This window comes from Salvelinus sp. IW2-2015, linkage group LG7, assembly GCF_002910315.2.
Source record: "Salvelinus sp. IW2-2015 linkage group LG7, ASM291031v2, whole genome shotgun sequence".
In the NCBI taxonomy this organism is placed as follows: domain Eukaryota; kingdom Metazoa; phylum Chordata; class Actinopteri; order Salmoniformes; family Salmonidae; genus Salvelinus; species Salvelinus sp. IW2-2015.
In genome coordinates this window covers 20311895-20326362 of record NC_036847.1, presented here as the reverse complement: position 1 = coordinate 20326362, position 14468 = coordinate 20311895, and the positions used below count along the sequence as shown (strand labels likewise).

At 42.0% G+C, this 14468-nt stretch overlaps 1 protein-coding gene and 1 pseudogene across 2 annotated transcripts in view; both read left to right on the top strand.

Annotated features, from left to right (window-relative positions):
* Positions 1 to 1244: 1244 nt before the first annotated feature.
* On the top strand, positions 1245 to 3176 carry LOC111966938 (E3 ubiquitin/ISG15 ligase TRIM25-like; annotated as a pseudogene).
* Positions 3177 to 6498: 3322 nt separating this feature from the next.
* The window catches only part of chchd6a (coiled-coil-helix-coiled-coil-helix domain containing 6a), a 67523-nt gene continuing 59553 nt past the window's right edge, over positions 6499 to 14468 (top strand). For both annotated transcript variants that reach the window (XM_023991302.2, XM_023991301.2), the window contains exons 1-2: positions 6499 to 6704; positions 10549 to 10645. In XM_023991302.2, coding sequence (XP_023847070.1) covers positions 6621 to 6704; positions 10549 to 10645 — 181 coding nt within the window. In that variant the 5' untranslated portion in view covers positions 6499 to 6620. The remainder of the gene's footprint in view (positions 6705 to 10548; positions 10646 to 14468) is intronic.

Sequence of the window (14468 nt, the reverse complement as noted above, 5' to 3'; positions counted from 1 at the left end):
TCCACTAGTACGTATTTTTGGAATAGCCTACCAAACTCCCTACATCTTGACACTCTGGTGCCTCTTGGCCAGTTTAAGACTTTAATGTTAAATTAATTTAATGAGAATCACAACTGTTTGGATTGAATGTAAATAATTGTACTTGTGGTGTTTGAAGTTGTAAGTGTTGATTCTGTAATTTGTAGTTAACTTTTATTTTTATTGATCATTTTGAATTTGTTGTATTGTTGTCCTCTGGTCAACATTGTAAATGAGACCTTGGTCTCAATGGGTTCCCCTGAATAAATAAAAGTTACATGTCAACGTCCAAGACACAATTAATTACATGAAAACTACAGTATGTTCATTATTTAGCGTTACATAACACTTTAAAGGTTGAATTTTGTTAACATTTTGAGGAGAATGTTTTAATCTGCAATATTCCATGATATAGGGTTGGGTTCAATTCCATTTAAATTCTTGGAATTTGGTTTACTTTCTGAATTGACTAGAATTTAAATAGAATTGACCCCAACCCCGTTGTCTTCCGACAGGTGGCGTCACTCCTACGCAACGCTCGTCCCTCAATCAGTGCAGGCAGAATCGGCGCACGATCTGATGTAAGACAATGTCCCAACTCTGCTCTGTCTGTTATTTGTTATCTAGGCCATACGTTTTAGTCATGCTGTATGATCACAGGAGGGCCACCTGGCAAGCCCCTGCTGGACTTTTTGAGTTTTTTTACTTCCCCTGTTTTGTCCTGAAAGACACACTCCAGCATTWAAAAAAAAAAAAAATCCTGTTGAAAAACAAAATCCCACGTATAAATACAATAATGTACAAACACTTAAGGGTGTTTTTCATGGAGTTGGTCTGAGTAGGCCATTCAAGGAGTTGGTCTGATGGTGCCTTCTGATGTCATCCCTCCCTTGCTTGAGGAACAATAAAGGAGCGATAGAGATGTGCCTTTTGTTAAAGCTGAAAAGGAGACTGAAGTAGGACTTTGAATGAAACAGAATGAATTCTGTGTTTGCTTGTTTTTAGCTGTCCTAAATATACTAACCCCAAAAAATAGAGACCTCTTCTTATCCGCTGTTGAACTGGCTTAAAACTTGTAATTTTCCACCACTTCTGTAAAAACACAAAACAAAACACAAATTGGGAGACACTGGAATTGTAATTTAAAGTGAAGTGTTTACAGTAAACACAGTATGATGGGGGACATGTTGTATGTACAATACTGAGTTCACCCATCTTACATTGCAGTTTCCTATAACCCAAGCAACCATTAGTGTACAACTCTTCACCAGATCCTAATTTCTTTCCTCAGGTAAGAGATTATTTTTGTTAGTTTAAATACTTTTGATTAGTGGATTCAGAACATATTTTAATAATGACGTTATTATTTGTTCTGTCGACTCACTGTCAAGGATGGCAGGAGTCTTGGCAGTATCACTTCTCAGAATGCTATTCAGCACACGTTACGACTTTGGTTGCCAGTAAATATCATTGCTCACTTCCTTGTCTTGCTCTCATTCCATTGGTCTCTTCAGTATGCTCTGAGGCCAGTGTGGAGAATCAGAGTGAAAAAGGAAGGACCATGCCTCTGTCTAAACCAGAGAAGCTGTTAGAACATGAGCTCAGCTGCCCTATCTGCCTACAGCTCTACACAAATCCGGCCTATCTGCCCTGTGGCCATAACTACTGCCTTGCCTGCATTAACGCTACAGACACCCGCAGTGGAGAGAAGAGCCTACCTCGCTGCCCTGAGTGCAGAGAAGAGTACAGTGGTACAGAGACACTGCACAAGAACTTCAAGCTCTGCGGCATCATAGAAGGCTACAGGGCCATTGRGCTAGAGGAGAACCTTGGGAGAGAGCCGCTGGAGGTACGCTGCGACCACTGTCTGGACACAGAGACGTTGARCATCAAGACCTGCCTAAAGTGTGAGATGTCCCTGTGTGCCAGGCACCTGCAGCGCCACTCTGAGAGGGAATCCTTCCGTAGCCATGACCTGGTGGAGCCCCAGACTAAGCTGGGCCTGAGGAGCTGTGCTYTTCATTGATGCCTGCTGGAGTACTTCTGTGTCAGCGACATGACCTTCCTCTGCGCCTCCTGCTTCATCAYGGGCACCCACCAGAATCACGATGTCCTGACTATCGAGGTGGCTGAGGAGGAGATGAGGTCCTAGAGAGCCGGAGCAAGGAGGTGGCCAACAGGCTGCAGCTGACCGAGACCCTGTTGCAGAGGGCTGCTGAGGACCAGGGCACCTCTGATGCTGTGGGGGACAAGRTGATGTCTACTGCTGTGGCCCTAATGGACAGCATGGCTGGCCTGGTGAGCAGGTACAGGGACAGGATGAGCCTGCTGCTGGAGGAGGAGAGAGGCCATCAGAGGAAGATCTGGCAGAGTGGCCTGGGGCTTCTAGAGGAACAGCAGATGGAGCTGATGGAGGCCAACCAGAGCACTGCCGAGGTCCTCACAGTGACAGATAAGCGTCTGTTCATCCACAAGTTCCTGCTGATCGAATCCCAACTCACGGAGGTGGTGACAGGCACTGTGGCCAGACTGCTCTCCAAAGAGCCTCTCAACACCAAGCGMCTCCAAGCCAGCCTGAGGAAGAAGGACTTCAGGGCAGAGATGGGCCAGCTCCTCCAGGCCCTCAACGTCCAGCTCAACCCTCTGGAGTTGACCTTCAACATCACCACAGCGCACCCCAGGCTGCTGCTCTCCAACGACCAGCGGACAGTCAAGTACATTGGCACCAAGCAGGCCTCCACTGATAACCCAGAGAGGTTCAGTACCGCGCCCCAGGTCCTCTGCTCCCAGAGCTTCACAAGTGGGGAGCACATCTGGGTGGTGGAGGTGGGCGACCAGAGCATGTGGTCAGTGGGCTTGTGCTACAAGAGCGTGCCCCGGAGGGGTGACCACAGCCGGCTGGGCCACAACCCAGTCTCCAGGCGCCTGCAGTGGAAGAACAAGAAGCTGACGGCGTGCCATGCCTCCTCAAACATGGCGCTGGCTGAGAAGACGCTGAGGGTGGAGGTGGCGCTGGACTATGAGGGGGGCACACTGATCTTTCACAGCACCAAGGGCTGTTGGGAGCACCTGCACACATCGAGGAACCTGTGTACCCTGCGTTCAGCATCCACTCCGCCACAGCACAGTCCTGGATCACCCTCCAGAGTGGAGTGTGACACCTCAGCATCCACTCCGCCACAGCACAGTCCTGGATCACCCTCTAGAGTGGAGTGTGACACCTCAGCATCCACTCCGCCACAGCACAGTCCCGGATCACCCTCCAGAGTGGAGTGTGACACCTCAGCATCCACTCCGCCACAGCACAGTCCTGGATCACCCTCCAGAGTGGAGTGTGACACCTCAGCTTTCCTGTATGTCCATCTATTAACCTTGAAGTGCCTTTGTTACTAACTAACCCAACCATTATCTGTAAATTATTCTAGTAATGGATCTTATCACCAAATGTGAGTCAATTCTAATGAAACAGAATGTAATTACCTCTTAAAATATACAGTAGAATCTGAATTAAAATGTAGTTCAGGCAGGTCCTTATATTGCTGTTTCATACATTACATACATGATTAGACGTAGTAAGTACAGATATGCGTTGTCATTCGTAACTAAAGGAATGTAATTTAATTATTTTGTAAAGAGATGTGACTGTATTTGATCTTACCTGCCAAAAATGAGTGTTGCATTGTTTCATTCAGACCATACATCTCTGAGGTTTTATATTGAGTTGTTTTAGAGTTGATACTTATTAATCAATGTACTATAGTAGGCAAGGCCTACAGCACATGGGAATATTGGATACTTTATATTTATATTTGTTTCAGGGACAAGATGAAACAAACATGTGTGATTTGTAATTGTATTTGAAAATCAGTTCACGTTGGATTCATACACAATAAACAGCTATAAGGCTATGATATTGTACTTTGTGAATGGATTCAAAGTGGTTGTTGAGGAAAGACTTGATCCRCGGGGGAGACACAATGCTCAATGTTTATCTTACAAATAAACAGTGGTGGAAAACAAATGTCATACTTGAGTAAAAGTAAAGATAAAGTACATTAATAGAAAATGACTTAAGTAAAAGGGAAAGTCACCCAGTAAAAAACTACTTGAGTAAGTCTAAAAGTATCGGTTTTTAAATGTACTCATATACAGTGGTGGAAAAAGTCTTCAGTTGTCATACTTGAGTAAAAGTAAAAAGTAAAAGTAAATGCTATACATCAAATGTCTTATAATAAGCAAACCAGACGGCACACGGGCACACTCCAACACTCAGACATAATTTACAAACACAGTATTTGTGTTTAGTGAGTCCACCAGATCAGAGGCAGTAGGGATGACAATGCGTTATATTGATAGGTGCGTGAATTTGACCATATTGCTGTCCTGCCTCAGCATTTGAAATGTAACGAGTACTTTTGGGTGTGAGGGAAAATGTATGGCAGTAAAAAGTACATATTTTCCTTAGGAATCTAGTGGAGTAAAAGTAAAAAGTACAGATACCCCAAAAAACAACTTAAGTAGAACTTTTATGAAGAGATATCCAAGGCTTCAGAAGACTTAACCTGTATAAATTAAATGAGCAAAATGATGTATGTCCACAGTTCAAATGCTGAAGTCAGTAACTTAGTAGGACAGAGGGTGTGAAAGAGATGACTCTAACAAAGATTTCCAGGAATAACATCCCATGAGGCCCCACTCTGAAAGGTCAAAACAGTTTAACAGTTGTCACTCTCACATGCTGTCCCCATCTTCAATTAGAACAACAAATCGACCTTGACAAACCAGCGTAAATACACTGAACATTGTCAAAGACTCCAGTCACTCAAGTCATAGACTATTCTTTCTGCTACCGCACAGCAAGCAGTACCGGAGCGCCAAGTCTAGTTCCAAAAGGCTCCTTAACAGCTTCTACATTTACATTTAAGTCATTTAGCTGACGCTCTTATCCAGAGCGACTTACAATTTGGAAAGTTCATACATATTCATCCTGGTCCCCCCGTGGGGAATGAACCCACAACCCTGGCGTTGCAAGCGCCATGCTCTACCAACTGAGCAAGCCATAAGACTGCTGAACAATTAACTAATGGCCACCTGGACTATTTACATWGTTTTTTCACTGCTGCTATTTGCTGTTTATTATCTATGCATAGTCACTTTACCCCTACCTACATGTACAAATTACCTTGACTAACCTGTACCCCCGCATATTGACTCGGTACSGGTACCCCCTGTATATAGCCTCATTWTTGTTATTTTATTGTGTTAGCATGAATTTTATTTTTTATTTTGTAAATATTTTCTCAARTCTATTTCTTGAACTGCATTGTTGATTACGGGTTTGTAAGTAAGCATTTCACGGTAAGGTCTACACCTGTTGTATTCGGCGCATGTGACAAATAAGATTTGATTTGAACACAAATATAAACGCAAAATGTAAAGTGTTGGTCCCATGTTTCATGCGCTGAAATAAAAGATCCCAGAAATGTTCCATATGCACAAAAACCTTACTTCTCTAAAATGTTGTGCGCAAATTTGTTTACATCCCTGTTAGTGAGCATTGTATCCTTTGTCAAGATAATCCATCCATCTGACAGGTGTGGCATATGAAGAATCTGCGGAGGAGTATTTCTGTCTGTAATAAAGCCCTTTTGTGGAGAAAATCTCATTCTGATTAGCTGGGCCTGGCTCCCCAGTGGGGTCTTCTTGGCTCCCAAGTTGGCTGGCCTATGTCCTCCCGGGCCCACCCATGGCTGCGCCCCTGCCAAGTCATGTGAAATCCATAGATTAGGGCCTAATGAATTTATTTCAATTGACTGATTTCCTTATATAAACTGTAACTCAGCAAAATCTTTGAATGTTGCATTTATATGTTGCGTTTATATTTTTGTTCACTATACATTGTCTCTACTGAGTTAGGAAATCAGCTTTTAGTTTTCTTGCACCTTATTTGTGGAACAATCTTCAAGATGTTCTTACATGCTATGTTCTGGTTCTTCTAGGCCAATTCAGAAAGCTGACTGAGGACCTTTTGCTGATTAATGTCTTTGTTTTTTATGACCATATTTTTCTTTCTGCTTGCATTTTGTATTTATATTTTCATGTGTGTATTTTCTGTCATTTATGTAACTCAGGGCTCATCTATAAAAAATACCTTGGTCTCAGAATGACTCCCTGATAAAATGAAGGTTAAATAAATAGAAAATTATTAAGTAGGTACCACTCGATATGACACACTGGTTTCTGTCTTCCAACCTATCTTGCCCTACAAAACACATATTGGTTCTGACAGCTCATGGCCTGCGTATTTTGCAAAACTTTGTGCACAGTGCCCTCTACTGACATATGCCGTCGGAAATCGTATTTAAACAAATTAAACTACATTTCCCCTTAACCTTTCGGTAGCACCTCGAACGTCCACAAATTCCATTGGATCACATCACATTATCGTCCTATGGCGTACGAGAATACAAACCCATCCATTTWTATTCAAATTCGTATGATTCGTTCTCGTAAAGAGATTCAATCTGTCAAAAATAGCTGTCAACACAGTGGGGAAGTGAACACCCTTTTCTACCATTTGGAAGAATATTTGGACGATAGAGATGGGATCTGGTCAAAGTGCGACCAGGAAAGTGTCTTTTGGAGTGGATGATGAGGACACAGTACGGGTTCTTCGTGGTGTAAAGGTAACATTCTTGGCTGCTATCATACTTCTAGCTAGCTAGCTAGTTACACTAACGTTAGCAAGGCGGTGTTCAAATGTATCACCAGTGTGAGACGAATGTTTCAATTTAATATTTATTTGTCTAACTGGTACAATAGTATTTGGTCCAATGGCTGTGAAAGGATGCTAGCTACATGTRGTGAGTGATGCTGTCAGACTAGCGCAGCGATGCCACCCCTATGTCTGTCACCTTGTATGAACTGGGCGAGGTTAATAACGTTAACTAGCTAGGACATACGTGGTCATATAAAATGAGCCATTTAGGCGGGTGTATGCAGGAGAAGAAACCTGTCATCACAGCAATGTATGTTAGCTAACTAGACATAATCTCGAGGCCTACTGTTCTAGTGGTTTACACTATAAGCCGATTGGGTATGGTAGCCAGCGAGTGACTAGCCAGACATCTGCAGGCAGGATCATGCTGACCAGACCACTCGCGCGAATGTTGATTTTGTCCACCCACACCAAACGCGATCAGGACACGCAGGTTGAAATATCAAAACGAACTCTGAACCAACTATATTAATTTGGGGACAGGTTAAAAATAATTTAAACATTTATGGCAATTTTGCRAGTTAATTTGTCCTGGGATATAAATATTGGGTTGTTATTCTACCGGAAATGCACAGATAAAAGAGTAAACCAAGTTTGTTTCTAATAATCTGTCCCTCTTCAGGCTTCTTCTTTAGACTTTATATGGCAGTTGGCAACCAACTTTAAGGCGCATTACCACCACCAACTGGACTGGAGTGTGGACCTCAGTTTGTCTTTCAATCACCCCCGTGGGCACATGCTCCTAAAAACCAATGAACTGAGGTCCACACTCCAGTCCAGTTGGTAGTGGTAATGCACCTTAAAGTTGGTTGCCAACCGCCATATAAAGTCCGAAGAAGAAGAAGCCTGAAATAGGAGAGATTACAAACTCGGCATTAAACATGTATGGCAATTTAGCTAGTTAGCTTGCACTTGCTAGCTAATTTGTCCTATTTAGCTAGCTTGCTGTTGCTAGCTAATTTGTCCTGGGATATAAACATTGAGTTTTTTTTTTTACCTGAAATGCACAAGGTCTTCTACTCCGACAATTAATCCACACATAAAACGGCCAACCGAATATTTTCTAGTTATCTCTCCTCCTTCCAGGCTTTTTCAACTTTGAAATGATATGGTGATTGGCATCTACACTTTTACCACGACAACCGGCAAAACATTTAGTCTTTCAATCACCCACGTGACTACGCACTACTATGCTTTACAACCTATCCACAAATTAATATAGTTGGTTRAGAGTTATTTTWGATTTTTCAACCTGCGTGTCCTGATTGCGTCTGGTGTGGGTGGACAAAATCAATATGCGTGCAATGACGCACGCYTGAGAGCGGTCTGGTCGGCATGTAGCGCGATCGTGGAAAAATACATTTAGACATGCATGTTATTTAATAATTTCATCCAAACTGCTTGCGCGCATCAACGAGCGTCTGCGTAGTCAGGCGCTAAAATAGTTTTTGGGTTACATTTTTTTATGCTTGACGCGCTGAAAGTCCCGCCTCTCCCATCTCCTCATTGGTTTTTAGGAGCATATACCCACATGGGTGATTGAAAGATGAACTGAGGTCCACGCTCCAGTCCAATTCATGGTGGTAATGCACCTTAAAGTTGACTGCCAACTGCCATATAAAGTCCACAGAAGAAGAAAACTGACAGAGGAGAGATTTCTAGAAATAACTAACTGTAAACGTCCCCTTTTATCTGTGTATTTATTCTCGGAGTAGAGAACACACACTTTTGTGTGACTCAAAATGGGTCAAAATTCTACGAAGAACCAAGAAAAAAGGACCTTGTGCATTTCAGMTAAAATAACAACCCGATGTTTATATCCAAGGACAAATTAGCTAGCAAGCTCAAGCTAGCTATCTAGCTTGAGTAGAGGACCTTMTGCATTTCCGGTAAAATAACAACACAATGTTTATATCCCAGGACAAATTAGCTAGCTAAATTGCCATAAATATTGAAATGCTTTTCAACCTGTCCCCAAATTAATATAGTTGGTTCAGAGTTCATTTTGATATTTCAACCTGCATTTCCTGACCCGCAAAACACCAGTCTCAACGTGAAGAGGTGACTCCAGGATGCTGGCCTTCTAGGCAGAGTTGCAAAGAAAAAGCCATATCTCAGACTGGCCAATAAAAATAAAAGATTAAGATGGGCAAAAGAACACAAGACACTGGACAGAGGAACTCTGACTAGAAGGCCAGCATCCCGGAGTCTCCTCTTCACTGTTGATGTTGAGACTGGTGTTTTGCGGGTATTATTTAATGAAGCTGCCAGTTGAGGACTTGTGAGGCGTCTGTTTCTCAGGCTAGATACTCTAATGTACTTGTCCTCTTGCTCAGTTGTGCACCGGGGCCTCCCACTCCTCTTTCTATTCTGGTTAGAGCCAGTTTGTGCTGTTCTGTGAAGGGAGTAGTACACAACGCTGTACGAGATCTTCAGTTTCTTGGCAGTTTCTCGTATGGAATAGCCTTAATTTCTCAGAACAAGAATAGACTGACGAGTTTCAGAAGGAATTTCTTTGTTTCTGGCCAATCGAAACCCAAATGCTGATGCTCCAGATACTCAACCAGTCGAAAGAAGGCCAGTTTTATTGCTTCTTTAATCAGGACAACATAATTGCAAAAGGGTTTTCTAATGATCAATTAGCCTTTTAAAATGATAAACTTGGATTAGCTAACACAGCATGCCATTGGAACACAGGAGTGATAGTTGCTGATAKTGGGCCTCTGTACGCCTATGAAGATATTCCATAAGAAATCAGCCGTTTCCAGCTACAATAGTCATTTACAACATTAACAGTGTCTACACTGTATTTCTGATCAATTTGATGTTATTTTAATGGACAAAAAATTTGCTTTTCTTTAAAAAACAAGGACATTTCTAAGTGACCCCAAACTTTTGAACGGTAGTGTACATTAGATGGTATGAAGAAGGAATTCTCCAAGCCACATCTTCATACACTTGTCAGACATAGAGAACTGATACTGTATACAGGTTGTTGGGGTGCGATTGGTCCATGGGTGGCTTTAAAAATGTTTTTGTGATTCCTCATGTCTTACGTTTTGGTAGGAAGAAGTTTCGTCCAAATCAAATGTTGGGTACTATATTTAGTATCATCTGAATCTTATAAATTAAAATAGGCAATTTGGGTGCAATCAATTATCTTAATTTCTCAGAGATCAAATAAAAGTTCAACAAAATAATGTTTCAGGATTTGCCAATTTTACCTCTCTAACTACAGAAACGATTTCAGAACAATCTGTGATGGTGGGTGTCATAGCTTGCTGAAATGACATGGAATGACTCAGCTGTTAAATGAGAAAATCTTGTGCCTGCTCAGCTGGGCACACACACTCGTTGCAGACTGTTGAACCTTTGCACCTGCTGTCTGCCCTACGGGGAGTTTAGTCTAGAATAGACGTTGCCTTGTAAAAGTATCTTCTTGCTATTGATCAGTTTCTCTGAACTTATATCAACACATTATCATTGTCAACTAGTGAATAGAGTTTGATTATGGCATACAAAGGTTTTATGAGTAGCTTGTAGAGTGTTTATAAATCAGTAATGAACAGTGACCGTTATAGGCTAACACATTTAAAAAAAATATGTGACGTACAACTACTGATAAACCCTTAACGAATCCTTTATAAATTGTAAATAAAGAGGTTACTGAAAAATGACAAAATAATTCCAAGGGTTTTCGGAGATATGTTAGCCTTAATGCTAATCTTCCCTCTCGTCACTGTTGTGTTCAGCTGTCAGAGGATGTTCTCCAGAGGATGAGGGGAGCAGGTCCTGCCAACCAAACAGCAGARCTCAAACCACCGCCCCCCACCAGCCCCAAGAAAGAAAGTAAGCTAATTTACCACCTCCACTTTTCAGTCCTGCTCAACTCTTTATGACCCAACATAACAGAAAAAAATGTAATAGCTGATGATAAATCTGTTTCACACAAGTAAGTGGGTTTTGAGACTTGAATGTACAGCCTCYTTGACCAGAGTAGGTGACACACTTTACAAACTGGTCACAATAATACACCAAGGACATACAGTGCCTTTGGAAAGTATACTTTTCCCACATTTTGTTACGTTACAGCCTTATTCTAAAATTGATTTAAATAGTTTTTTCCCCTCATCAATCTACACACAATACCCCATAATGGCAAAGCAAAAACAGGTTTATAGAAATGTTTGCTAATTTCTTAAAAATATAAATATCAGATTTACATGAAGTTTTCTGACCCTTTACTCAGTACTTTGTTGAAGCACCTTTGGCAGTGATTTACAGAATTGAGTCTTCTTGAGTAGGACGCTACAAGCTTGGCACACCTCTAGTTCTTCTTTGCAGATCCTCTCAAGCTCTATCAGTTTGGATGGGGAGTGTTGCTGCACAGCTATTTTCAGGCCTTTCCAGAGATGTTTGATCAGGTTCAAGTCCGAGCTCTGGCTGGGCCCCTCAAGGACATTCAGAGACTTGCCCCGATGCCACTCCTGCGTTTTCTTGGATGTTTGCTTAGGGTTGTTGTCCTGTTGGAAGGTGAACCTTCGCCCCAGCTTTAGAGCAGGTTTTCATCAAGGATCTCTCTGTACTTTGCTCCGTTCAACCAGTACCTGCTGCTGAAAACATCCCCACAGCATGATACTGCCACCACCATGCTTCACCGTAGGGATGGTGCCAGGTTTCCTCCAGACATGACGCTTGGCATTTAGGCCAAAGAGTTCAATCTTGGTTTCATCAGACCAGAAAATCTMGTTTCTCATGGTCTGAGAGTCTTTAGGTGCCTTTTGGCAAACTCTAGCGGGCTGTCATGTGCCTTTTACGGAGGAGTGACTTCCGTCTGGCCACTCTACCATAAAGGCCTGATTGGTGTAGTGCTGCAGAGATGGTTGTCCTTCTGGACGGTTCTCCCATCTRCACAGAGGAACTCTGGAGCTCTGTTAGAGTGACCATCGGGTTCTTGGTCAACCTCCCTGACCAAGGCCCTTCTGCCCCGATTGCTCAGTTTGGCCAGGCGGCCAGCTCTAGGAAGAGTCTTGGTGGTTCCAAACTTCTTCCATTTAATAATGATGGAGGCCATTGTGTTCTTGGGGACCTTCAATGCTGCAGACATCTTTTGGAAACCTTTCCCAGATCTATACTGAGACACAATCCTGTCTCGGAGCTCTACGGACAATTCCTTCAACCTCATGGCTTGGTTTTTGCTCTGACATGCACTTTCAACTGTGGGACCTTATATAGATGGATGTGTGCCTTTCCAAATCATGTCCAATCAATTGAATTTACCACAGGTGTACTCCAATCAAGTTGTAGAAACATGTCAAGGATGATCAATGGAAACAGGATCCACCAGAGCTCAATTTGGAGTCTCATAGCAAAGGGTCTGAATAATTATGCAACATTTAAAAAAAAAACTGTTTTCACTTTGTCAGTATGGGGTGTTCTTGTGTGTAGATTGCTGAGGATATATATATTTTTAATCCATTTTAGAATAAGGCTGTAACTAGGGATGCACGATATATCGGCGAACATATCGGAATCAGCCGATATTAGCTAAAAATGCCAACATTGGTATTGGCCCGATGTCTAGTRTAACAACGATATCAAAGCTACGGTGCATACCTATATAATGTAGGTACATGACCTAAGGATGCTACATAAATGTTGCGCTACACGTGCAACACAGCATTCCTAACCTAGCCCACAATGTCTGCTGTGTGGATCGAGCAGTCAACAAGTCGAGCAGTCATTTGAAAGAGTAAGAACATTTCAGCGAGACAACTCAAAGGCGAAATCCATGAAAGCCAAGATAATGGAATTCATTGCCCTTGACAATCAACCGTTCTCTGTCGTGGGTGATGTTGGCTTTCGCCGACTGGTCGAGCACAGATACACACTACCAAGTGCGCTATTTTTCAGATGCCGCTCTACCGGAGTTAAACAGTAATAGCGTCACTGCTATACATACTATGGAATGCCGTTTGGGTCTTTGCGTGTCAAAAAAGATACAGTAGCACTGTCAAAGCTGTACAAAGAAGTCTGCAAACACGCAAACATCGGCCACGAACGATGTGTTTACAATATTGCGTTGGTAATAAAGCATCATTTGTTTGACTGCAGCTTCTGGGGTAGCTAGCTTTAGCTTGYTACCTTGCTAGCACCAATACAACCAGCTTGAAAACAATGACCAGCAGAAACTGCAGCTATTTTCATTATTCTTAGCAATGATTTAGGAATCCTTGTGAGTAAGTATTAGCAAGGTTMCCATTTGTTTGCCTATTGAAATAGAACTTCAGTTCATGAAAATAAATAGCTAGCTGGCTACTTAACCCTGTTGCCCAAAGTTAACGTTATAAGCAGCCAGCTAGCCTCATCTGACTAGTGAGACTCGACCGGACCGGGTTATGTGTTGTGAAGCTAGCCACAATAAGGATTAGGCACAATAGTGGAATTTGCGGTTTCAAAATAAAAGTATGTCATTGACAGTGATGCAAATMAATACAAATAGGAGAATTTTGCCATACTTTTATTTTGAAGGCTAACCGCAAAGTCCACTATTGTGGCTAATCCTTATTGTGGCCAGCTTCACATAGATGGGTCCGACCACCGTTAACCAAATAAGAACTGTCTTATAAATTAGGGTTATTTTAGATGATGACACCTAGCTAGCTAACTATAGTTCCTGAAACAGATTGTCGTTTTGCTATGTTTTTGGGGAAGAACATTGMTTGCATCCARGAGCTAGCTAGCTTTTTTTTATGACCAGCACTGTAGGTGCACGAGACAACTTTACCAGCATCATAGCATACGTATCGATGAATCYTTGTGACATATGAAATAGGAGTGATAGTGTAATCAATGTGTAATAACTACTGTGACGTGCAGTCATATTCAGGTCCTGACTGGTCAACAAGCTTTTTTGATACTTAAATAGTGTTATTTGACGTGTATCCTTTTTGACACACAAAGACCCAAACGGTGTTCCTTAGAGGTCCTGGTTGAGAATGAAACGACTGAACAAATGAACAACGAAACAGCACAGCAAGTAAGTGAAGGAAATAGGTTTTGATTATGTTTTTACTGGTAATGGGGACATATGTAAATGCCAACAAAATAACTTTTTGAGTTGTGTGTATATATATATATATATATATATATATATAACCTTTATTTAACTAGCCAAGTCAGTTAAGAACAAATTCCTATTTACAATGACAGCCCGGACGACGCTGGGCCAATTGTGCTCCGCCCTATGGGACTCCCAATCCCGGCCAGATGTGATACAGCCTGGATTCGAACCTCTTGCACTGAGATGCAGTGCCTTAGACCGTGCTGCGTCCATGTGTGTGTGCTAACTATTTAACTGTACTAGAATGCTTAAAAGGACGCAAAGTTTTTTTTAATATCGGTTATCGGTATCGTTTTTTTTTTTTTGGCAAGGAAGATATCGGTAATCGGCCAAAAATGTCATATCATTTACATTTAAGTCATTTAGCAGACGCTCTTATCCAGAGCGACTTACAAATTGGACCGGTGCATTACTAGCTGTAACGTAACAACATGTCATATCGGTGCATTACTACCTGTAACGTAACAACATGTCATATCGGTGCATTACTAGCTGTAACGTAACAACATGTCATATCGGTGCATTACTAGCTGTAACGTAACAACATGT